The sequence below is a fragment of the Leptodactylus fuscus genome, chromosome 5, assembly GCF_031893055.1.
Source record: "Leptodactylus fuscus isolate aLepFus1 chromosome 5, aLepFus1.hap2, whole genome shotgun sequence".
Lineage (NCBI taxonomy): Eukaryota > Metazoa > Chordata > Amphibia > Anura > Leptodactylidae > Leptodactylus > Leptodactylus fuscus.
Genome location: NC_134269.1, coordinates 43,626,761 through 43,652,395, shown reverse-complemented (window position 1 = coordinate 43,652,395; position 25,635 = coordinate 43,626,761). Strand labels below are relative to the sequence as shown.

Below are 25,635 nucleotides of genomic sequence, written 5' to 3'. Positions count from 1 at the left end.
AGTTTGCACCTATTAGACACAATATACATTCCCTACAAGTCAGCCTTACCCCAGGTCACCATATCAGACCTAATATACAACATTTGCAGCCTGACGACACACCCGTCCCCTGTAATGGCTTACTGATGGTTTCTCAAGCACTGGCCCTGTAACTAGGCCTTCTACAAGCACCTGGTCGCTCTATGAGGTAACCTGCGGCAGCTCCAACACTATGGCTGCCTCATATACCGCTAATTCTTCATCCCCGTCAGCTGTATCAGTTGCATTTATGTAAATTGGTGGCGCCTGTGAGATGTGCGCGTCCATAAGCGGTATATCAGCCACTCATGGCGCCCACTCCCGCCAATAGCGCCAGCAGCAACATCATGGCGTCAGAGGCAGCGGCTGCCGCAGCAGCTGTGGAGCCCGCGGAGGCCGCAACCAGCAGTGATAGTGATGGCCGGAGTCTGGAGGAGAGGGTAGGACGAAGAGCTAAGCTCAATGTGTAAGGGGAGAGTGTTATGGTGGCCACACAATAGAGTACGGTAGTCTCCTGTAGCAACCAGGCAGCTTGTGGCTACAAACTTGTAGCTATAATATGGTGCAATATCTATAGATGTGTTATGGTAGTGTGAATACAGACCAAGAAGCAGAACTTTCTATTAGGGCCCTTACACACAAACCATGTATCTGTCTGAATACTGTGTGTGAAAAAAACAGAAAATGGCTGTGTATATAAAATGTGTGTGTATAGATAGAGTGCATTTTGGCTGTTACTACAGCCCAGGCCTCCTATAGGTAAGACGGGGACAGTTTATTACTATTCCTGCCTTCCCTATTGCTGTGTACACCGCTATGGAGCTACCATGATACGGCTCCACATGTGGCCCCGCAGTCACCGTCGGACCTGCATGACCTGTAAGGCTGAGTTCACACAGAGTTGTTTTGGTCAGGAATCCGCCTCAAAATTTTGAGTCAAATTCCTGACCAAAAAACTCATTGTGAACACAGCTGAAGGCTAAGGCCCCACTGGGTGGAAATGCAGCAAAAAAAAAACCCGCAGTGTAAAAAAACCCAGAAAACGCTGTGTTTTCTGTTGCAGAAAAAAAACGCACATGTACATGCGTTTCTCATCGCGTTTTTCAATTTTGTGTAGTGGAAATTCATGAGTTTTTTCATTGTGTTTTTGCTCGAGTTTCTCATGTGCAATAAAGGTATTTGAAAGGCTATATTGAAAATCCTAAGGAATTCTGGTCCTCTGTTATTTAGGCCGGGGCCCCACGGGCAGAAAACGCAGTAATTTGTCCGCGAATCCCATGCCCACTTTGCAGAAAAAATCGCAGTGTGGACACGCTGCAATTTCCAAAACCATCGCAGTTTTGAAAATCGCAGCATGTCAATTATATCTACTGAAACGCCAGCGGCTTTCCCATAGATATAATTGTAAGGGTGCATTCACACTGAGTAAACGCTAGCTTATTCTGAACGTAAAACACGTTCAGAATAAGCGGCGTCTAAAGCAGCTCCATTCATTTCTATGGGAGCCGGCATACGAGCGCTCCCCATAGAAATGAATGGGCTGCTTCTTTCACTCCGTGCAGTCCCATTGAAGTGAATGGGGAGTGCCGGCGTGTACGCTCCGGCATGAGCAGAGCTTGCCGTATACGCCGGCACTCCCCATTCACTTCAATGGGACTGCACGGAGTGAAAGAAGCAGCCCATTCATTTCTATGGGGAGCGCTCGTATCCCCGCTCCCATAGAAATGAATGGAGCTGCTTTAGACGCCGCTTATTCTGAACGTGTTTTACGTTCAGAATAAGCTAGCGTTTACTCAGTGTGAATGCACCCTAACAGAAAGTCCGCGGAGGAAAACTCCATGAACTTTCTTTTCAAAGCACTGCGGGAAGAACTGCAATGCGTGCCAGTTTTGGCCCGTGGGGCCTCAGCCTCAACCGAGCAAAACACTGAGTTTTTGTCTGCGGATTTTGATGCTTTTCTGCGGAGTTTCCGTAACACATTTATCATGCTGCGGTTTTCACACTCTCCATAGCAATCTATGGAGGGAATAACTCAGCATTTCCACAACTATAATTGACAACACAAACGTTTTTGAAAAACGCAGATTTTCTGCAGCGGTCTTTTTCTGTAGTGTGGGGCTAGGATTAGACAAAATTGCATTCACTATGCTGGTACTGTAAAACGGAGAGTTTTGTATCCGCTATACCCAAAAACGCTTTGTTTCTGCCCAGTGGGGCCTTAGCCCCAGGTTCACACGGGGATTTTTGGTCCAGAATTTGAGGAGTCGGCCGCCTCAGATTCCGGACCAAAAGACCGGTAGCTACGACTGGATGCCGGTGCAGTGCCGGATTAGGCCCGGGAGGAGGGAGTGTCTTCAAGCGGATGTCGCAAGGCGAATTTGCCTGAAGAATGAGCATGTCGCTTCTTTTTTCTGGGAGCCAAAACAAACCTCTCCTGGGAAGAAAAAACTGTAATCAAATCCTGACCGTGTGAACTTGGCCTAAAGGATAGGAGGCTGCATTTTTCCTGTAACTGGGCTAATGTTCTAGGAGAAGTGTGTAACACAAACCCGTTTCCCCTCCCTTTTTTTTTTTTTTTTTTTTTAATTTACTTTTTCTAAAATATTAAAATAAAGGAAAACCTGGAAAAATAAGACAATATAAAAATAAAGCCATTTTCTTCAACTAAAAAAATAGTCAGTGGAGTCTGACCTCCAGCGGGCGGAGGACCAGAACAACGGATAACAGATGCTGATGTGAACCTAGTGTCAGAAGCAGCCAATTGAATTCACTAACAACCTAGAGATTTGCTTAATTAGCTTCAAAGGAATTCAAACAATGTATCTAATTAATTCTACAATATTAATAATGTTATAAAATAATCACTTTATTTTGAAGCTGGTAACTTTTTTTTTTTTTTTTTTCTTTTCAAACCCCAAACAAAACTACTATTCCCACTCCACAGTCCTGGACTCAGAGCCATATCCATTTGTGTGAATTTATTGGACTAAAAAAAAAAATCATTCTCGAGAAACTGGCGTGAGTTATATCTGAAATCTATACCGGGCCCTGACTTGCTTAGATTTAAAATTTTGCACAAGATGCCAGAGAGGTCAGAGATCTTTAAGGCCAGGGCCCCACGTGGCGTAAACAAATCAGAAAAAAAAAATGCTGCATTTTACAACCACTGTGAAGTGGATGGGATTTTAGCGAATTCCATCTCCACATTGTGAGAAAATACATGTTGCGGACGCACTGCAATTTCCAAAGCCGTTATGGTTTTAGACATCGAAAGCATTTCAATTATACCTACAAAAAACGCCAGAGGTTTTCCTATAAGTATAATTGAAGAAGAAAGTCCGCAAAGGAAACCTGCAGGCCTTCTGTGAAAAGTGCTGCGGGATGCTACGTAAGGCCTTAGCCTAAAGGGGTTGTCCAGGATACTTTATTACTGGGGAAGGTGAAACAACAACAACAAAAAAATTGTACTCACCTGTCCATGGCACTCCAGTGTACCCCGGACAGGACAGTGGCGCGCAGGTGCTTGTTTCAGTGAAAGTCCTCGGCACACGTGACTGCTGAGGCCATTCACTGGTCACAGGAGAACACCCAGGACGTCACCAGGGACCTATGCAAGTGAAGTCCCAATGGAACAAGCACAAGCTCCTTGGGACAAGTGACAGGGAACATCGGAGCCCTGGGACAGGTGAGTGTGGGCTTTTTTTTTTTTTTTTACTTTTAACCCCTTCCCGCCGATGGCATTTTTTTGATTTTCGTTTTTCATTTTTGACTCCCCTCCTTCTAAACCCCATAACTTTTTTTTATTTCTCCGCTCCCAGAGCCATATGAGGTCTTAATTTTTGCGGGACAAATTTTTCATCATGACGCCACCATTAATTATTCTATATAATGTACTGGGAAGCAGGAAAAAAATTCAGAATGGGGTGGATTTGAAGAAAAAATGCATTTCTGCGACTTTCTTACGGGCTTTGGTTTTGCGGCGTTCACTGTGCAGCCAAAATGACATGTCCCCTGTATTCTGTGTTTGGGAACGGTTCCAGGGATACCAAATTTATATGGTTTAATTTACATTTTGACCCCTAAAAAAAATCCAAAACTGTGATAAACTTTTTTTTTTTTTCTAAAAGTCACCATATTCTGACAGCCGTAACTTTTTTATACGTCAGTGTACGGGGATGTATAGGGCGTCTTTTTTTGCGGGGCTGGGTGTTCTTTTTAGTTCTACCATTTTCGGGAAATGCTATTGCTTTGATCACTTTTTATTCAAAGTTTTATCAGAATCAAAACGGTGAAAATTTTTTTTCTTTTGACTATTTTTCCCACTACGGCGTTTACCGAACAGTAAAAATATTTTTATAGATTTGTAGAGCGGGCGATTTCGGACACGGGGATACCTAACATGTATGTGTTTCACAGTTTTTAACTACTTTTATATGTGTTCTAGGGAAAGGGGGGTGATTTGAAATTTTAATACTATTTATTTTTTTACTTTTTTTAAAAAAATTTTTTTGCATTTATTAGACCCCCTAGGGTTGTTGAACCCCAGGGGGTCTGATCACTAATGCAATGCATTACAATGCTAATGCATTGCAAAAAATCATCCTTTCTTTTGCAGGCTGCATACACCAGCCTGCAAAAGTAAGAGCTTGCAGACAAGCCTGGGAGGCATTAGAGCCGGTTGTCTACTGCTTAAAGCTCCCAGGCGGTCTCCATAGTTACACACCCAACATGCGCCGTACTATTACGGCGGATGTCGGGAAGGGGATAAAGGGGCTCTATCACTGGGAAAAGTCATTTTTAACTAATCACATCCTTGCACAGCCTTTAGAAAGTCTATTCCACACCTACCTGTAGTATGTAAATTGCCTCAGCGGTTTTTGAATAAGTCCGTTTTTATACATATGCTAATTAGACTAGGTGCATGATGCATCGTGCACCCTCTTTGCTATAGTTTCCTATGGGAGTATACAGCACAGGCTGCTGATGATGATGACTCAGTTTCATGTTTGCACACACATAGGAGATAATAGCAGAGATGTGTGCTGCTGGGAACTTCCTGTACTGGCTGGAAGCTCATTAGCATATGAATAAAAATGGACTTATTCTGAAACCACTGAGGCAATCTACATACTAAAGGTAGGTGTGGAATAGACTTTCTAAAGCCTATGCAAGGATGTGATGTATTAAAAATGACTTTTCCCAATGATAGAGCCCCTTTAAGGTTTCACCTCCCCCATCCTCCTGCCCCAGTACTTAAACATCATTGACAGCTCCTTTAATGATCCAGGAGCATTGTGTATTTGTGAAGAAATGGCACAAGACTGTTGGATGAAACTCTAGCCTTAATAAATTCTACTCATTGTGTCAATTTTTGGCCACAAATTGAACCCTATTTCTAGTGCATTTTAATGGTAAATCTTCCCCATTTACTGCATTTCTTTGTACTAGCGCTGTAATTTCCTGTATCCTGTTGACCAAATGCATAGTTTGTATTGATTTCTCTTCCTTATGGTATGAAATAGTTAAAATTCCAATGGTCCCATTACTGGAAAGAATGGTTGTGGGAACATCTGTCCCTTCCCACCTCCAGTCCTGAGTCCTTCAAGTAAAGGGCCCATGATCACGATTTATCCTCTTCTGGGTTTTATTTCAGGACAAAGATCATTCTGGTGAAACCCAGAACAGACTGGACATGCCCCACTTCTATACTACGCCCCGTCCTGAGCTACTGGGGGATGTTCTCAAGGACCATTACCAAAACCTACCATACGTGGCCTCCATCAATAAGATGAAAAGATTGCCGTCTGGTCATTACTTATGCTTGGAAAACTATGAGGAAGTTCTTGAAAGACGGCACGCAGCCAATGCCAAGGAAAGAGAGCGGGTAAGCCTGTACTTTTACTGTCTACACTACCCTACACTGAAATGGCATTGAAATTTTCTTATAAAAAGTTGGGATGGGAGAATGGGGATTGTTTGTTTGTTTTCTACTTTTTTTTTTTTTCTGTTAAAGGGGTATTCGCATCTCAAGGATCCTATCTATACTGCTAGCTTATGTAAATTGAAGAGATATTACTAAATACACTGCTTTAGCAATGCTGCTTTGTTTGCCTGCTATGTGAAATTATTCCTCCCATTATTTACATATTGGAGCTAGACCTGTCTGATAACACAGGACAAATGATGTCAGTTGCTGGGGGGGGGGATGAATAATTCTCTTGTTATTTACAGCTCTGCCAGCAGGACAGTTATGTCAGTTAATTGCAGTTTACTTATTAACTAGAGATGAACGAACACTATTCGAAACTGCCATTTCGAATAGCACGCTCCCATAGGAATGAATGGAAGCGGCCGGCACAGCGGCGTGCCAGCTGCGTCCATTCATTCCTATGGGTGCATGCTATTCGAAACGGCAGTTTCGAATAGTGTTCGCTCATCTCTACTTATAAAGGCTCACATAGTGTTTATCTCTCAATGTGAACAAAAAGATAACAAAGAAAGTCTGTTCTCTGTAGTAGCATAAGTGTTCTATACAAACCTGTGTAATGTAATATGCATTTACTGTGCATACATATTATATGATCTGCATTTATACTAGATTTCTAGTAATCATAATAAATAATCTCTTATGTTAAGGGAAAACTCTATATTGTGATACTTGATAGTGTCTTGTTTAGCAAGCTGGGGGGAGGCAGCTTTAACTGTTTGAAGAATATAGGTAGTGAGAAGAAGAGTCAGCAGGCAAACTTGCTGAAACTGGGATATGTGAACCCCCTTTAACTCTATAGGGGTCATTTTACCTGAACCAATCAATTCTTGTTCAGTCAGACCAATATCCGAATAAACTGGTGCAGGGCCTACAGCTCCCATTATTGCACTGTCCATAGGACAGGGGATAAGTATCTAATCGCTGGATGATCAGAGATTAGTCAGCAGATGTGATGTCTGACAACAGAAAGTGGAGTTCAATATCATAATCCTGGAAAACCCCTTTAAATCTATTAGGGCCCGTTCACACGGAGTAAACGCGCGTGTATTTTGGAAAAATACACTTGTAAAAATAAGACTTCCATTGACTTCAATGACCTTTTACACGTGTATTTTGACGTGTAAAAAAAACTGTCATTGAAGTCAAAGGGAGTCTTATTTTTACATGTGTATTTTTTACATGTGTATTTTGCCAAAACACATGCGTGTTTACTCCGTGTGAACAGGCCCTTAGATTTATGTGCACAATGGACGTTCTGGGTTTATAGTTGCATGGCCTATGCTCCAGCAAGCACCATGGCTTAGGAGCAGTATTCGCAGTATTCGCCATTTACCTCTTAAAGCAACCTTCAAGTCCAAAGTAAAATGTGACTAAGCCACAGTAAACCTACCTGCCCCTTCCTCATGGAGAACTATTGCTGTTTGAGCACTCTAGAACAAGGGTACTACTTATACTGAGATGGGGAGGGGGGGGGGGTCACTATTATCCTATGTCCCACATTGTTACTGAATGACTTTGGAGGTTTAATATGTAACATATATTTACAGATCAGAAATATTAACAGTGGGTTTTCGAAGTTAAAAACTATTGTGCCGCTGATACCTAAGGACAGAAAACCAAGTAAAGTGGACACCCTAAAAGCGGCCACAGAATACATAAGACTCCTTCATGACATCCTGGTGGAAACTGGAGGGTTTGAGGTAAAGACTAGTGGCGATATCATTTATGTGATCCATATTTTAGAATAGCCTGGCGAACTACATAGAATAAAACCCAAAGCGCTGCTACAAACAAGTGTTTCATGAAATAAGGGTCTGCCTACTGAGACCCTGATCCCACACACAGTGCTCTGAGGAGGATTTTACATGTCCTCTACAATGTGCATCTTACATACCGCTGTAAAGCTGACAGCTTGCCGAATTCATTGCACTTTCAGTTTCGGGGGTATGTGCCAGAGATATCGGTGCTGTTAGTTAGTCCTGCACTTTCGGAGGGGCCAACCTCACAGATCCTCACTTAACGGTGAGGAACATCCCGCTGGCTGTACTCTTCTATAGTCTTGTACGATGACGCTGAGCTGTGAAGCGGACCCCACTAACAGTGCAGTGATATTGGTAGCCAAAACTAGCAGTACCGATATCTCTGAAAAGACTAGTATGCTTAAAGGGATTCTACCACTAAAACACTTTTTTTTCTAGTTACCACGTCGGAATAGCCTTTAAAAAGGCTATTCGTCTCTTACCTGTGGAAGTGCTCTCCGCCGCGCCGTTCGTTCAAAATACCGGTTTGTACCGGTATGCTAATGAGTTCTCTCGCAGCGATGGGGGCGTCCCCATCGCAGGAGCAGCGATGGGGGCGTCCCCATTGCAGCTCGAAAATTCACCGCAGCGCCGCCTCTCCGGTCTTCGGTGTCCTCCCCTTGCCTCTTCAGCGTCTGTCGGACGCCTGCGCAGTATGCTCTCTGTTCGGCGAAGATTGCCCAACGTACTGCGCATGCGCGAATGTGCGGTGCCCGCACTATGGCTGGGACCGCAATTTCGCGCATGCGCAGTACGTTCGGCAATCTTCGTCGAACAGAGCGTACTGCGCAGGCGTCCGACAGTACGCTGAAGAAGCAAGGGGAGGACACCGAAGACCAGAGAGGCGGCGCTGCGGTGAGTTTTCGAGCTGCAATGGGGACGCCCCCATCGCTGCGAGAGAACTCATTAGCATACCGGTACAAACCGGTATTTTGAACGAACGGCGCAGCGGAGAGCACTTCCACAGGTAAGAGACGAATAGCCTTTTTAAAGGCTATTCCAACGTGGTAACTAGAAAAAAAAGTGTTTTAGTGGTAGAATCCCTTTAAAGAGGTTGTGCCATTATGGACACTTATTGTGGCGTTCCATTCACTTCTGGTGGGACTGCCAGGACTGTAATCTCCGAGAGCACCTGCAGATCCATAGAAGTGAGTAGAGAGCCGGTCTACAGATGCTCTATTCACAAGGAGGCCTTAGGGGGACGTGTTCCTGATTTGTAGGGGATCCAGCGTTTGGGTTTCCATTGATCAGATACTTATTCCTTGTCCTGCTTTAAATTTCAGTGGAACGAGACAAGTTCTCCACCGTTGTCTGGGAAAAGATTACAGTGTAATACATCTAGACCTGCTGATGGTGCAGGTGCAACTCCTGTGTGCAGGGCAAGAAGAAGTTGAAATTCCTTTTTGTTATTGTTAAAATTCCCCCCCAAAAAACCAAAACTATCCCATGCAAGACTTCTACTGCATCTAAGACCTGTCAGGATGGCTACTACGGCCTGACTGCTGCTCTACCTATGGTCTACCTCTGCAGTGTACAACACAAGATGGTAGAATCTTTCTTCTAGGTCACTAATGCTTCATTGTCTTTCGATTGTCCTTTTCAGAAAGTTGAAGATGTTCCTGATGTAGGACCTCACGATAGGTATATGGGACCATTCCCTTTGAGGCCAGACCACATGAATTCTGTATCTGCTGAATTCCATGTAAAACCTCTTGGAGATATTCAGACAGGAATGCCATTTATGGTTAAGACTGAAGAGCCCATGGGTATGTGGAGGGCCTCGGGCATGTTTCCAGGCTACCTAGGCATTGTACAGATTCAGAAGAATGGCAAACTGGTAAGAGAACTGACAACACCTATACACATTTCAAATAGTAAACTTTTACCTACCAGAGGTGAATCTGTTATTTAAGATAAGATAATCCTTTAATAGTCCCACCAGGGGGAAATTCATTAAAGATGATGTCAGAAGTGCAGGACCTACATGTATGTCTTGGGTCATGTGGAGATGTATGGTGCCAGCTTAGAAGCTGAGGAGGAGCCATAGCTGTCCGGTCTCAGTGGTTTCTGTGATCGTAAACCATTAACCACTTAGATGTTGTGATCAGATGTGACTGTAGCATCTCAGAGTTAGTTTCACTTCTATTTATGTTCTGTGCAATGGAACTCTACCACAGGGAGATTATGGGAGCCATTACATTGCTATGGAAGCTGGGAGCCCTCTGAAGTCTTTCTGGGATGCCATACTAACATTTGTTAGAGTTAAGTCCTCCATCTTTGTATTTTGGCAGCCATCTTGTGCTCTTTCACATATAAACTGATTTTTCTGCTTAAGTCAAGGAGGCCCTTTGTTAGACTTTAAGGAATGTGATAATGAACGTTAATGCAGAGGTTGCTAATCATTATCTCTAAAGGGCCTCATTTTGAGAAGATGCAGCTGACTTTGTATATCTCTTACCTCCTTTACATGATGTATGGACACATAACCAACAAAAGTATTAATCTTATGGTATCTGGGCACTCTGTCATATTTTATGGTATATGAAGGTCACTTAGAGTGTATAGACACAGGGTCTATGGAACATGTCATCTTATCTCTTTTGCCATGATATATACATATAGATAGTCTGGGATGTTAGCTCACACATAAGTATTTGAATCCTTCTTTGTTTCATGGGAAAGTCCATCCCAGTGTGGAAAGCTATAATGAGATGCAGATTATAATGAGCCTCAGCCAATAGCCATGTGCCAGGCTTGTCTTATATCTCTATAATCAATCGTGTTGTACCTGATTAGAATAGCCAAGCCAGCTCTTTGTCTGTAATGTATTTAAACTACCTTTTTCTTATAATAAAGCAGAACTCTTTTGATACACTACCATCTTGTGTTTAATCAGTTCTCCAGGCTTAAAGAAAATGGCTGCAGGCCATCTAGGCCTGTTAATTAATTATCTAATTTGGAACTCTGCAATATACTCTTATGAGGACACTTTAATGTCCCTATCAAATCACTATTGAGCTCTCCCTCTGGTAGAGCTCAATAATAAGGTAGTGATTTCACCTCACATTGCTCATACCGTAGACTTCAGTATTGCATTCTAATGATCACAGGATTTAAAAAAATAGATACATGACTCGGTGGTCGTCTGACCTGGGAAGGCAGATAACTCTTCCTCAGTGGCAGATTATCTGGTCTCGTGCCATTAAGTCTTACACATGCATCACCTATCGTGAAACCCAGTATAAAATTTAGTTCCACTGGTATCACACACCGACCCTCCTCCATGCCCTGAACCCTACTGTCCTTTTCACCTGTTGGAGATGCCTCTCTGATGTAGGGACTCTCTATCACATTTTTTGGGACTGCAGTCAGATTCATCTCTTTTGGTTGGAGGTTCAGTCTCTGCTAGAGGATGTTCTCCTCTTTGCTGTCCCATTAGACTCATTAGTCTACCTCCTTAATCTCCCCCCTCGATCCCTGAGCAAGAACTCATCTTTGCTATTTTTGTATATCTGTACTGCAGCTAAGTCCCTTATAGCTTGCCAGTGGAAGAGTACCCAACCGCTTTCAACCCCCTTTTTTCTAGCTTGTATCAAGGATGTTAAATGTCTGGAGTTCCTCACGGCCTCCTTGAATAACGCTGTCGAGAAGTTCCAAGCTATCTGGGCCCCATGGGACTTATACTGTTCTTCATGTGGTCTCTGATCTAATTCCCCCCCCCCTTCTTCCCTTCCCTCTACGTTTCCTGTCTTCGTTTGCCTGTCTACTCCTCCCTTTCCCCTATGCCTTTGTCATTTGTTACTTCGTTACTTATTGGTTATGCTTTGTTTATTGACTTTCTATCGATTCCACTGCCGTTTATTGTTTCGGCAGCTGTTTTCGTATCTGTTTTTTCTATTGTCTTCTCTTTTATTGAAAATTTATTAAAAATTATAGTTAAAAAAAAAAAAAAAAAAAAAAACTTGGCTAGTGGGATCATTGGGAAGGCTAGAGGTACCAACAAGCTGTACCCAAGCCTGCCCTGGGCGGCCAAGTACAGGGTAAGACAATAGATGATGATAGGGCGCTGGCACCTTAAAGTGGGTGGGGTGCTTCTAATGGAGAGAGACAAAAAGGATGAGGCAAGGGATATGGGTGCTATTTGCTACCTATTTGGATTTGGTGATTTTAATTACTTGCGGGTTATATTACAGTGGAATAGTGTATACACACTGTATTGCATAGAATCAAACAAAAGAAAAAAGCAAAAATGGCTTTTATTACTTTCTGGCTGAGGGATATCCTCATAGTCTCGCCATAATAATTTTAAAATAAGATAAAATTAAAGTTAAAAAAACCCCATAAATTATATAACACTGTTTGATTCAGGTGATCCTAACCTATCTATTATTTGTGGTTTCTTGTTTTATCAGGCATTTCAGGGCAGTCGTTAGTCCCTTATTCTATATACATGGTGAGTATACAAATGACCCCTTGTTATTCTGGATGACTAGATCCATAAGGCTAGGTCCAAATCTGCGTCCGATTCTCCACCGCAGAAACTTCTGAAAATCAGTGGAGAGAAAAGTCCTGAAATTTCATGGACACCCAGTAGACCTCATTATAATCTATTGGGTCTGTGGGTAACCACTGTTCTAGATGACTGGCTCGCTATTGTTGAGATACCGAGCATGCCTGAAAGACAGACAACCCAGCGCAAGAACCCTGTTCTCGTGAATAGTTTCGGTCCCAGTGGTTTTACCAGACACTTATAACCTATTGAATAGGCCATAAGTTTGTAACTTGGTACAGCCCCTTTAGAGAACTAAAGACTTGGGTGGAAGAACCCTCAAGAAGCCTTTGATGTTGAGAAAAAGATTTACTGTTTATCCATTGGTTTAAGATCAGTCCAAGGACTGGAAATACATCCTGACATGGCAGTCTCCAAATTGTGCTGAAGAACTACAGTATATTCCTGGTTGACTATGGTCCAACATTTGAAACCCAATGGCCCGGCACCTTGAAGAATAGTTGAGGTTTTGGATATTGAGTGACCATTGCTTTGTCCGCTGTCTATGAAAGTGTAAGAAAATAACCAGGTTTGGGATGAGCTAGACGTGTGTGTGTGTGTGTGTGTGTGTGTGTGTGCGTGTGTGTGTAAGGGAATTGTATCTTCTCCACCTTTAAATTTAGAATTTAGGTAGTAGACTATGCGACAAGTCAAGTTTGCCTCAAGCTATGGCTTTCTCCACAGCAAGTAAAGTACCCCGTGACTGAACCTATAGGCCGATGAGTCCTCCAAATACAACCTGTGCAACACTCAGGATGGCCAGGGTTGGTATCACGGGTAATATACCAGATGTGGCCGGATTTCAGGGGGTCCCTGGGTCCCAAATGTGCACAAAATCTCCTTTTTGATGTCCCCGACTACCCACCCCCACTCTGATATCTGACAATGACAACAGACAACCAGGCTTCGGGGGTAATCGTTGCTCTTTTTACTAGCAGGGCAAGGTAATACAAATGTACATATGGAGTAATTCTTCAGATACAATACAGCGATCTTTGTAGGCAGTGTCCAATTGAGCAGCTGATAGAGTTTGGAGCAGAAATGCTTTGGATAGCTTAATTGGCAGTTGCTTGGGAAGTTAAACTTGTAAAGATGACCTATATCCAGGGGTTTAGTCCTCAACAACTGGGTACACGTATGTAGAATAGCAAATACAATTTTTCTTAGCAGCTGGGGACCCTTGATTTCTGCCAGACTAGCTATGGGCTTCTTAAATATAGATTTGTCCCAAAGACTTACTTGAATAGAGAGATACGTGTAGACTTCCCAGATGTATGGATAACCAGGTTCATCAACTTTTAGTGCTTGTAGGTTAGGGTTTCAGAGGAAAATAAATCTCGGAGGGGGATCTTGAGAACAGAGGAGAAGCCATCTCTGCTTGCAGTGCCGTGAGGGTTGGCTGCCATCTTTTCTCAGCTCTCCATGTCCTCTGTCTGCAGCTGTCTGTACACAAAAGACCCTCGACCAAAAAGTTTCCAACCCCCTCTCTAGAGAGGCTGTAATCCAACTCTTCCTCCAGGCCAATCAAGGGAGCCTGATTGGTCCTGGAGGTTGCCTAATCATAATGGACACTCCCTTTACAGTGACAACTCAAATTACAATGGCAAAGTATAGGCAGATGTAGTTCACAACAACATCCTAGACCCCCTGTATGCTGGCTCTGGTAATATATAGAAGGAATGAAGGGGGAGGAAAACTCTTTACCTTATATGCCAATGTCCGTACCATCTCGGTCTGCAAGGACTATTAAGGGGAATTGGACGAGCAGCACCGGGACATTACAACCTGGACTTTGTTTTGTTGGGGAAAATGTTAGAGTTGGATAACCTAATGAAGGCATTGACAAAAAAAATCATTTACTAAGACATCCAAGTTATAGATAGTTCTAATAGATAGTTGTACTAGAGAAATCTCCACAATGGTTTAGCCGGGTCACTGTCAGGGCAGAGGTGCTAGTTCTTCAGATAGGGATTCCTCTATGAATTTTCAAGTAGTCAATAAGGAAAGATAACAGAATTTCTGATGTTAAAGACCCACCTGCCAGAGGGAGTCTTTCTCAGATTTCCCTACTCTGAGAACTTTTGGTGGTGGACATCATTAAATATGGTTAGACCCAGAATGTCTCCCTGGCTCCTAGGGGAGTAAGCTTCAGCCACCCACCTCTACCGCCTAATGCTGGGATCCCACGTGACAGAAACAAACTCAGCGTTTTACAGTCACTGTGTAGTGGATGAGATTCTAGCAAATCTCATCCCCCACATTGCAGGGAAAATACATTCAGCAGATATGCTGCGACTTCCAAAGCCTTTGCAGTTCTGGAAATCGCAGCATGTCCACTATATCTAATTATATCTGTGGAAGCGCCAGAAACCCCTTTCAACTAAAATAAGGTGTGTGACCCTAAACTAAGATAAAGTGGAAACAGGTTTAATGAAATGCTTGTTAGAGGTTGAAATAAACGCACCCAAGATCAGAAGATTCCATTGGGATATGAATTTTGCATTGCCCTATTTTGCCTCTGGACACTTTATAAAATTTTTGAATTACTCAGATTTTTTTTTAAAAAAAAACTACTAAAACATGCATGTGAATATCATTACATTTGTTCCTGAGATTCAGTTCATTAAAACCATCACTAGGTGGCAGCAGTGTATACATTTTAATTTTTTTGTTATATTTTGTCATGAGGGTTTTTGGTTGTGTGTTTGTTTTTTGTGTTTGTTTTAAAAAAGCTCCTATATTTTTCCAACACCTATATATTGATTAAGGTCTGATATATATTATCACTCTGGAATATTATGAATTCTATTTTAGCAAGTTATCTTTTATGTGGCTTCACATGGACAAAACAGCGCAGATCAACAGGCTGAGGGTTTTGGATTTCAAAGACATGTAGAGTGATCTGAACATGGCGTAAAAATCCACCTTTACTCTCCATATCCAATAATGTCCCTTGCTAAACAGGTTTACAGATTTTAATGTATGTGCAAGTCATGGCCACTGTGGCTACAAGGACAACGCTATCTGAATCCCGCCCATACTCCCATCATTTATGTATATGTAAATCTTCCATACCCCCTTTACATGCTAAATCTGTTCATAGCTGCATTGTACGTGTTAAATAACTCCCTCAATAACTTTGTCTCTTTACAGGTTCCTGTGGAAATCGCATGAATTCTGAAGATATTTTTGTTATAAGAAATCACCATATTCATATTATGTCAAAAAAACGAAATGCAAAATTGCTCCCTTAAGTTAAAATATATTCTTATTTTTGCCAGGTGTTCTGCGTTACTTACATTTTTCATCGATATTGCTGTTGGGATACAGAACAGTATTTAGCATTGTCGTTACACATTCTTTGTGGACTGAAGTAGAAAGTGCGGCTATGTAGTGGCCGCCATTAAAGCGCACCATGTCGTCCTGAAACATTACAAGTAATTTTGGGATCGTGTTGTGAATCTTGAAGAGAGTTTGTCACCAGGAAACTCTGACGCTCCATAGCTTATTGTAGAGGACATTATGATGTGCACATTCATACCTGCTGATACTCCATTTCTTTGAAAAAGAGGATTTTAGATATATGGAAGTAAGGCGCAAGTGCCGTAGGTTGTCCACTCTGACTATATACGCTTTTTCGAAGCGTAGTTCACCATTGATAGATCTGGATGGTATCCCATTACAATGTTTTCACTTTCCTTACATGTTTTGCAATGTATAAGATACCAATACTTTGCAATGAGACTACTGTCCCTTCATGAGTCCAGTATGGGACAGTAGTCCCTTGTTGAGGCAGAGACTGACAGCGTCATGGGTAAGTGCTACCATAAGTCTGGGTTTCCTCATAGAGAACAGTCCAGAAAATACATTCAATATACTGACTGTATTGAGACCGTAGAAGCACGTGTACAGCTGACCTGATGGGATGCCATTGTTTTGCCCCCATTATAGTCCAACCACATGATCAACTGTATCCGCATCCGCCAATACAGATGATCATTGTGACGGGGCACAGGAGACTGCTGGAGGTGAGTATTTGTTGGGTGGAAACTCCCGAGCTTTGTATTAGAAGTATTGAGGTTCAATCGGTGGTTTAATTTGGACACAACATGTCCACACCACAGCGGCTGCTATCATACTTTTATTATAATAAATGGAGGCTCAGGGAAGGGGTGTAAACATTATCAAACAGTGCTACTCACCTCCCCTAGGCTCCGGCACAGGGCCCCATCCTCTTACCCCTGAGGCCTGTGATATGGCCCCTGACATCATTCAGAAAACTTGAAGATACTCACAGGACAGGGCCACCCCGCCCTATTTACTAACCTCTGGGCTTCCGATTGCTATTATGTTTTGTATGCTTTACACTATTTGCAAAACAAGATCCATGGTTGGGGGAGTTTGATGTGGAAGAATTGGCCTCAACTCCTATTCTGTATTTACCATTGCACTATGATTATTTGATACGATTGAGGGTTATACATACTACAATCCTATCCATAACATATACCGTAAATTCCGTTTTTATACCACCCAAGTCTTAGCTCTTTAATAAGAATACACAATGAGAATTTTATACTGGATTCCACTTGGGTACATATATAGAAGAGGTAGGCAACTTGTGATGGTAAGACCTTGTGTATATGAACATATTACTGCCCTGCCTTGTACTCAGGGACAGAACAACTCACATCGCAAATTCTAATGGTTGCTATGGAGTCTGCAACATTAGGGAGCCTGTCATCCTGCTGCAAATGTAATATCCAGCAAGAGGCCAAAACGTAGACCCATAGATTTCCCTACCACATTTCTAATTGTCTGAATTTATATGGAATCCTTCTATTTGTTCATATATAAAACCAACAAAATAAAATGAGGCATTTGATATTGTATATTTAAGATTTGGAGAATAATTGCAAAATATAGTGCCATAAGGGTTCTTTATTATAGTCTTGTAAACGGGCGTTCACACTACCGTCAGTGTCCGACAGGTAGTGTCCGCTCCTAGTGTCCGTTCAAAATCTCGCCCGGACATTAGGAGCGGACACTAGCTGTGTCCGTGACACTTGTCATTTATTTAAATGGCGATCGGGTGCGTTCTTTTGCACTCCGTGCCCTTCCTTCACTGTCCGCACGTAGAGATGTCCGACTTTTCAAGCAGACAGAAAAAACCTACATGTAGGGTTTTTCTGTCCGCTTGAGAAGTCGGACATCTTTACATGCGGACAGTGAAGGAAGGGCACGGAGTGCAAAAAACGCACCCGATCACCATTTAAATAAATGACAAGTGTCACGGACACAGCTAGTGTCTGCTCCTAATGTCCGTGCGAGATTTTGAACGGACACTACCTGTCGGACACTGACGGTAGTGTGAACGCTCCCTTACAAAAAATTCACTCAGGGCGGGTTCACACCTGCGCCCGGTCTCGCTTTCAGGTTTCCGTCTTCTGCCTGAGAAACTGGACAGGAGACGGAAACCCGACAGTCACTTTTCAAACCCATTAACTCGAATGGGTTTCAAAAGTGTCCGCCTGTGAGCGCCCATGAGTGTCTTCTGGACTCCGCGGTGAAACCGTTTTGTTTTTTTTGTTTTTTTTTAACCGGACACAAAGTCGGACATGCAGGACTGTGTGTCTGGTTAAAAAAAAAACGGTTTCGCCGTGGAGACCAGAAGACGCTCATGGGCGCTCACAGGCGGACACTGACTGCCGGGTTTCCGTCTCCTGTTGGCAGAAGATGGAAACCCACAAAGCGGAGACTGGGCGGAGGTGTGAACCCGCCCTCATTCCTAGCATTTTTCATACTATTTATTTTATTTTGTACATCAGCTCTCTGAAACAAGAAAGATGCTGCAAGGTGATTGGGGCCCATGGTAGTGGATACTGGATGGCCTGATTCTGCACCTACATGTGATCCCACCCAGTGTGTCTACAGTATATAAAAGTAAACCGGGCACTTTCTCAAATAATCTACCCAGTATATTATATTCACGCATAGCCTGGCTGAGATGATGTACAATGAGTATCTGTATGAAGCACTGTGTGATACCAGGATGGGCCCTAGGCCGTTGTGGGCCCCCAACTCACCAGGGGGCCAGTCAGAGTGAAAGTACCTACACTTCCTTAGTATTATGCTCCTAGACTCCATGTACCTCTGTATAGCCTCTGTGTCTAAGCCTTTGCTGTATACATGAGGCTTAAACCCTTTGTAGGCCGGAGCTGTTGATCTCAATGAAGTATAAAGTCCCGATTTTCTGTTAATGGAAATGACGCCTGCTGTTCAGAGACACAATTGCAATGGCTTAGTAAACAACAGTTGTTTAGCAGCTCGCCTACGCTTTTCCGCAAATTGGAACCCTTGAAGCATACGATGGGTTGCCATGATGGAGAGGGCAAGCAAAATGTTTATTCTTAAAATGAATGGTGTATGTTAAGAATCACTCGCAGGCTCAATACGGCAAGTAAACGGTTAGATCTTATGCAAATGATCACTCTGAAAGACATAAGAACACAGTGTGATATTTAGGTTGTACAGGCGTTCTACACAGGTTGTCTCATGAAGACAGTTTGTGTCCTATTAGGAAATGTGAATGTCATAGAATTGGGTCCCCTGCTTAGGACTCCCCTCCTTTATGTACCAGAATGAAGAGCTGCTCTGTATAAGTGGTAGACTTAACGTTCTGGCAGACATAAGTCATACTTGCCCTATTGTAGCTATTCATCTGAATGCCCCTGTGTAATATTCCATTTCACCTGCAGTGGCCACTGTAGAGAATGCTGGCTGGCTGCTACCTTCCCCAGTGACTTCCAGTGTCTACCAGATGATGGCCCAGGGCGGGTCTCATTTTGGAAGGGGATACCACTTTGTACAAGCTGGTCTCTCTTTTATACACAAATGATCATTGGCTTGTACGAGTCTGTGGAAAACGTAGCATGACTGAAATAGTAACTGCCCCGAGTTTTGTAGCTTGAGTTCTTGGTATTGGAGTGCATGTGGCCATAGAAATGAATGGGTCAGTATGCGATCCGTTCAAAAAAAAAGGATAACCCATTGGTGAAAAATATGGAGTGTGTATGGTGACTTAGGATAAGGGCACAGATTCAGACTTCATTGGTGCATTTTATTAAGCCAAAACCAAATGTGGATCATTAAAGTCAAGAGCCTAGCCAAGAGACAAGACTCCGAGCATCATAGTGCTCTATGATCCTAGAATCTAATGACTACTCATGGGTTTACCATCGGGTACTGTGTATAGTATGGACAGTATTGCTATAATGCAACGAGCCCTGTTTTCTGACTTGGTTCAGATCAAGAAATCCAGCAGGTCTGGATTGGCCTGGATGCATGGGGTTGTAAACAGTGGCGTAACTAGGAATGGCGGGGCCCCAAGGTGAACACTTTACATTGGGCCTCCTTCTCCGACTGATCGGTAAGTAAAAAGGACCGTTACCTGCAAGAGTTACTCCAGCAGGTAACGGCCTAATAAAAAAAAAAAAAAAAAATCCACAGTGGATGCAACTACCGCCGGGCCCCCTAATGTCCCGGACCCTGTGACAGCCACTACCACTGCCACCCCAGTAGTTGCACCCCTGGTTGTAAAGGCCAGAGAGTAGCATGTGTCCTCCCCTCTACCATAGACTTTTTCACTTTTTTCATCAGGGCTGTCTTTGCTAGTCCCTAAGAATAGATGTCATAGTTACTGACGCCTTACAGATCAGAGATCACATGACATTTGGTTGAGTTGGTGAATACACATTACAGTACAAGACAATACATCTCACCTGTAGTCACCACCATGAAAAATAAAGTAACACACCAAAGGTCATAGTTAGATAAATACGGCTACTTTACCACTTATCATTGCCTACTAAGTCTTTTTAGCTATCACTGTATTTTGCGCTTTTTTTTTTGTCAAAATAATGTCTTATGTGCTGGGGACACATTTATTAACCGTTTATACCAGGAATTAGGAGCATTTGTGCCATGTATATCAGTTTGTAAAAGTGAAATGAAGAGCAGGCATGGCTTGTTACTTGGCCAGGATTTTGGCACATTTATGCAATGTTTTAAAATGTTGCAAAATTTTTGTACTGTCTCACTCCAATGGGCGGCTGACATTAAAACTGAAGCACCTTCTGTAGCCATATTTATAGAGTCAACAATTATATCAGTATTGCGCAGACCATACTGTGTACAAACGTAAATGTCACAAATAATATCTATATGATAAAGTCCCGCCAACCTGCTCATCTGCTCAAGGAAACTAAGGTAGCAGTGTGATTTGTTCTTCCGGGTTAAAAGGTTATTGCCCTCCTGGGTTATGGGTTGTAGACTGGATTTTGGTAAGAACAAGCTGATTCAGGGTTTTATACTGACTGCCAAATTTGGAGTCGGAAAGGAATTTTTTCACCTGATATCGAGCAATTGGCATCAGCGTAATTTTTTTTGCGTTCCTCTGGATCAAGACTGTAGGGTTATAGACTTGATAGAACTGCGTCTTCATCCAACATCATCTACTATGTAACTATGATTCACACTATGCATGCACTTTGATGGAGGTGCATCTTAGAAGCAATGTGATACAGCTTGGCCACAGTAGCCATTGATACCCAAGTTGTGTTGCATAATGTACTGTGTTTGTATAGGACCTGCACTGTGATCTGTAATGATTATTGAATGTTACTTTGGTTGGTGCAGGCCATAACACGGTCATGCTCAGGGAGGTTTCTAAGAATTTCGTCTATGAGTTTTATCATGGGAGAAGCTGTGTGTTGCTCTTCAGTGGAACTACCCACTGATGATGTTGCCCAAGTTACCCTAGGCGGGATTGGTGGCCCAGTGTATAAGTTACATAAGTGGACCCCAATCACCACCAGTCGGAAATGCAGGACTTTGTGTCTGGTTAAAAAAAACAAAAAAAAACTGTTTTCCCATGGACAGGCAGAATTCGGACACGGGTGGTCACCTCTACAAACCCATTCAATTGAATGAGTTTTAAAAATGACCGCCGGGTTTCCGTCTCCTGTTCAGTTTCGCCGGGGCTGAAGATGGAAATCCGGCAGAATGCACAAACTGAACAAGGAGTGCAAGTGTGAAAGCCCCCTTAACCACTGTCTTGGTCCTACAACTATTGACGTTTGTACATAGATAGAGGGGTAGGAGACAGACAAACAGGTACATAAGTTTTATCTGTAGTCTGTCCCCATGGGGATGTTTTATTCTGATTGAAGCTGAAGATAAATAAGAGGAAATTTTTAATTAAGACGATCGGCAAAGTTGGTTAATTCTTCAATTTAAATTTATTGGAGCAATTAAAAACATATTTGCGAGCGCGGATTTCACCAGCAGAGAGCACAAATGGTTAGCATGTGTCTTAATTTGGTTATACAGTCCTGGTCTGGAAACCGGAGATACGTCAAGCCAACAGTCCCACGTCCCCTCCCTTATCTATACTTATAGGGAGTCGCTAGTTTCATCCACGTGAATGGAGTTATTTCTGCGGCATGTGCATGGATTTCTGCAAGCGTCATTGATTGTCTCCGAAATTTTTGCAACAAATCAAAAATCAACAATGACATCCTATGGCTATAAGAAGGTAGTGTTATTACCGATTATTTTTCAGTACATTGTATCTACAGCCCCGGCTGCATGTTCATTTCTGCAAATAATTCCGCCACACATTTCACTTCTTCCTTGTTTGTTTTCATGGAAATTAGACGGACAATTTTTTTTTCCTGAAGGTGCATTTAACTCAATCGCTGCCAAGTGTGATTGAGGGATGGGGAAGATCATATTAACCCCTCAGCTGCTGATAAGAATCCCTGCTCTGTGCCTTTTCCAGTGGGGATATTCCCTGGTCTATTGTGATGAGGTTGTACAGCGCATCCCTGGGATGCTGTTGGGTGGGTGGGTGTGGTAGGGGGAGGGCACACGGAGATCACTGTCACTGCCTTTTGTTTGCCAGCTGTACACAGAGAGGGGCAGGGCTTCTGCTCCATAGCCAGAAACCAGGAGGAGATAACATGGGCTTCCCAACCTGCAGGAGATAACATTCCCATTGCAGAGATTAAAGGTATGTCTACATCCTCTCCTTATATATAATGGGTCTGTAATGAAAATCCTGTCTGATGCAACCGACATAAGGCAAAGGTGCAGTACGAGATCCGGGCTTTTCCCTTTACCCACTGTGTATGTTACTAGATTGATGCATGACTTTTCTATTGATTTTTTTTTTTCTATTTCTATAGCACCAGCCTATTCCGCAGCGCTGTACAGAGATTGATTTGTGGTGACAATCAATGTATTCAATAGGGCTTACAATCCCATATGCCTCTCATGAGCACTCCTACACTCTGTAGGGCCAGTTCATTCCCTTTTACATAGGATAAATGATGCTACGGCATTCAGCCCTATAGTCACTCAGTCTCCCTTAATGCATTTTCATACTGTTGGGTGGCAGGCGGATGTACAGAGATATATATATGCATATGTATTTTTTTTTCTTTCCAGTTGTGTACATCTGAATATAAAAAAAAATGAATGTAGCAGAGCTGTGAAATAAAGCGCCCTGCTGAGATACCTTTCATGGCTGCAGTACTGGCAGCAGCCACTGGGGCGCATGCAGGCTGCAGAGGGAGACCTGAGCATAATGAAATAATGTCATTTATATTAATACAAATAACCACAAAACAGATGATGGAGAGACATGCCCGTTTGCTTCATCACAAAGCTGTCCGGCATCTTCCATTTGTTGCAATGCAGAAGCAGTAATGAATGCAGCCATAGAGTGGGAGGACGGGAGAGGCACTAGTCCTAGAGCGCGGCGTAGTCGCATGCCATGGAGATACCTGCTGCTCCTAGACTAACAAGGAGGACTCATTTTACAGATCCGTAGCTCCATTCACCCTGGGCAAAGATTTAGTTTACTGTGCTTACTCTGTATATAACTACCTAAAAGTGGATTGGTGCCCCCACCTGACAACTAGCACCTAGGGCACATGCCCTAGTTGCCCGCCCTTGCTATGTGCCCACAGTTTTAACCATTGCGGTGTCTCTAAACGCTATCAAGATGTGTAAATGAATGGAGATGACATTGTTAACCCTTCATTTACTGGGGAAATACATGACCAGGGTGTGACCGTATTGGTCTGCCAACTGTGACTACAACAATGTGGCTGTGACTATATACTGGGAGTGACCGGTGCATGTCAATAATAAACTGGCCCATCGGGGTGCCAGAGGATCATGCGGTGGGCCCACATTGTAAAACAATAATGGTCCAGTAGTAGACATCCATATTCCAAGGGTAATGTGATCTATTCCTAGGGGTTCGAGGGGCCCCAGAAGCATTTTAGCTGGTGGGTTCAGTCCAACACTGCTTGTAGCCTAGGTCTCTGGGTATTATAGGAATGGATGGACGTTTACGCCTATAAAAAAAAAAAAAGTCCTTGAGTCATTTATTCATCAAGTTGTTGAATATTCTCAATAACAAAAAAGTGGGGCGAAGGTCTAGTCCAGTGCCAATACTTTGTAAGGTTGTTGCATCCCCTCAACCTTACCCACTAGCCCTTATCTCATATGCCCTCCCATGCACACAGCTACGCCCTTAGAAAACCAGTATAACCATCATTAACTCCTACACATTCAGCTTTCCTAGGCTCCTGAATAGTAAATCTGTCTAATCATGCCAGTAAGTCCAAGCAAGAATATGGAAAAGACTCCTTGTGTGACTAGTAATAGGCATATCTAGTATTGTCCAGTTAGTCTTCTATCTTCCCCACCAAGACTTTTGCTGTCCCATACAACTCCATGGGAACTATAGTAAGGGTGGTGGGGGTCCTAGTGGTTGGACCTCCTTCTAGTTAGTACTTATTGGTTGGAATGCCCCTTTAGGGGAAATGTTATTTAATTAATATCACTTGGTACTTCCTCGCTGAAGACGCAGAGATGACTTTGGGTTAGATTTGCTGCATTCATTGCTCATATACTATATGTCTCCCTTTACTGCTTGGGTCGTATTTCTGGACATTAATAGTTTGCTGGCCCGCAGCATTGCATGAGGTCATCTGTTGCAGCACAATAATGGATGTCAAAGCTGGATCTCTTTAACCCCTTAGGATGCATTTACTGGCAATGCGAGGAAACCTTATACTCATCTTGCCAATGGATTTCTCATTGTCTATATAATAACGGGACATGTAACAGGTTTTATCATCTGCTGGAAAGTTTTATTAGACATCTGCAGATGAATCAAAAAGTAGCTATGTCATGTATTAACTGCAAAGGCGTATATACCACGAAGGCAGATGATGGGGCCCCGGAATGATGGTGGGTCACATATCCACTTTAATGAGCGGTAAGAACCTGTGCAGGGATACGGTCTGCACAGATGCCAAAATATTAGCAAATAAGGTGTAAAATGTACCCGAATCATGAAAAGAGACCATATTGGATGGCTTGGAATATTGTGTTGTGTCCTATTAATTGTCTTCAGTCTGGGGACCCCGTTACCTGTGTCTAGTAATGATAGCTGTAATATATAGGTAATATTATAATTTATACCAATATTTTTATTACTATTTCTAATAATCGCGTATAATGACATCATTACTTTACCCATTCAAGTTTCAGGAGTCTTGTATCTGCAATACAGTCCAGTCTAAGGCCAGTAGTCCACACCCATACAGAACTGGGGATGGACGGGAGCGGCTAGACTCGCATGGAGGACAGGAAAGGTTAATATAGTCGGTCGCATGTCGTCATAAATGCTGGTTTCACCACATACATGGCATACTAATACTATATTGATTGAATGTAATGTGTATAAGTAGTAATGGCTGTATACATTAACCCAATGTCATTTCATAAGAGTCCTGAATTTGCCCGGACTAATGGATTAAGAAGCTGGTGATGCAATATTAGTTCTTAGTAATGGTTACAGAGCATCTCCCGGGGGGGAAAGTCTTGTAAGACCAATATGACTTGAGATTATTTTTTGCAATGTGGGGAATCCAACTAGATCCTCATTTCATTATTGGAAATCCTTAATCCAATTCATAAAAATGTTTTGGGGTTTTTGTAATGAGTTTTTGCCTTCTGGCAGGGAGTCATCCCCTACTAGGTAGCTAGGGCCGTACATTATCCCCCCTTCTCTCCTGCATATGACCAAGTACCCCATGTGTTTCACTGTTATCAGAGTGGGTTACATAGAAGTCGTCTTCCAATCTGACTCACTGGAGTTATTTTAGATTCACGCCTATGTCCTCCCACGCAGCTGTGTG

At 42.8% G+C, this 25,635-nt stretch overlaps 2 protein-coding genes across 3 annotated transcripts in view; both read left to right on the top strand.

Moving 5' to 3' along the window:
* The first annotated feature begins 326 nt into the window (after positions 1–326).
* FIGLA (folliculogenesis specific bHLH transcription factor) overlaps positions 327–25,635 on the top strand; it is a 31,979-nt gene continuing 6,670 nt past the window's right edge. Inside the window, exons 1-4 of the mRNA XM_075275806.1 lie at positions 327–458; positions 5,672–5,902; positions 7,555–7,707; positions 9,410–9,643. Coding sequence (XP_075131907.1) covers positions 327–458; positions 5,672–5,902; positions 7,555–7,707; positions 9,410–9,643 — 750 coding nt within the window. The remainder of the gene's footprint in view (positions 459–5,671; positions 5,903–7,554; positions 7,708–9,409; positions 9,644–25,635) is intronic.
* ADD2 (adducin 2) overlaps positions 22,331–25,635 on the top strand; it is a 60,990-nt gene continuing 57,685 nt past the window's right edge. For both annotated transcript variants that reach the window (XM_075273023.1, XM_075273024.1), the window contains exon 1: positions 22,331–22,427. The gene's annotated coding sequence lies outside the window, so the exon portion shown is untranslated. The remainder of the gene's footprint in view (positions 22,428–25,635) is intronic.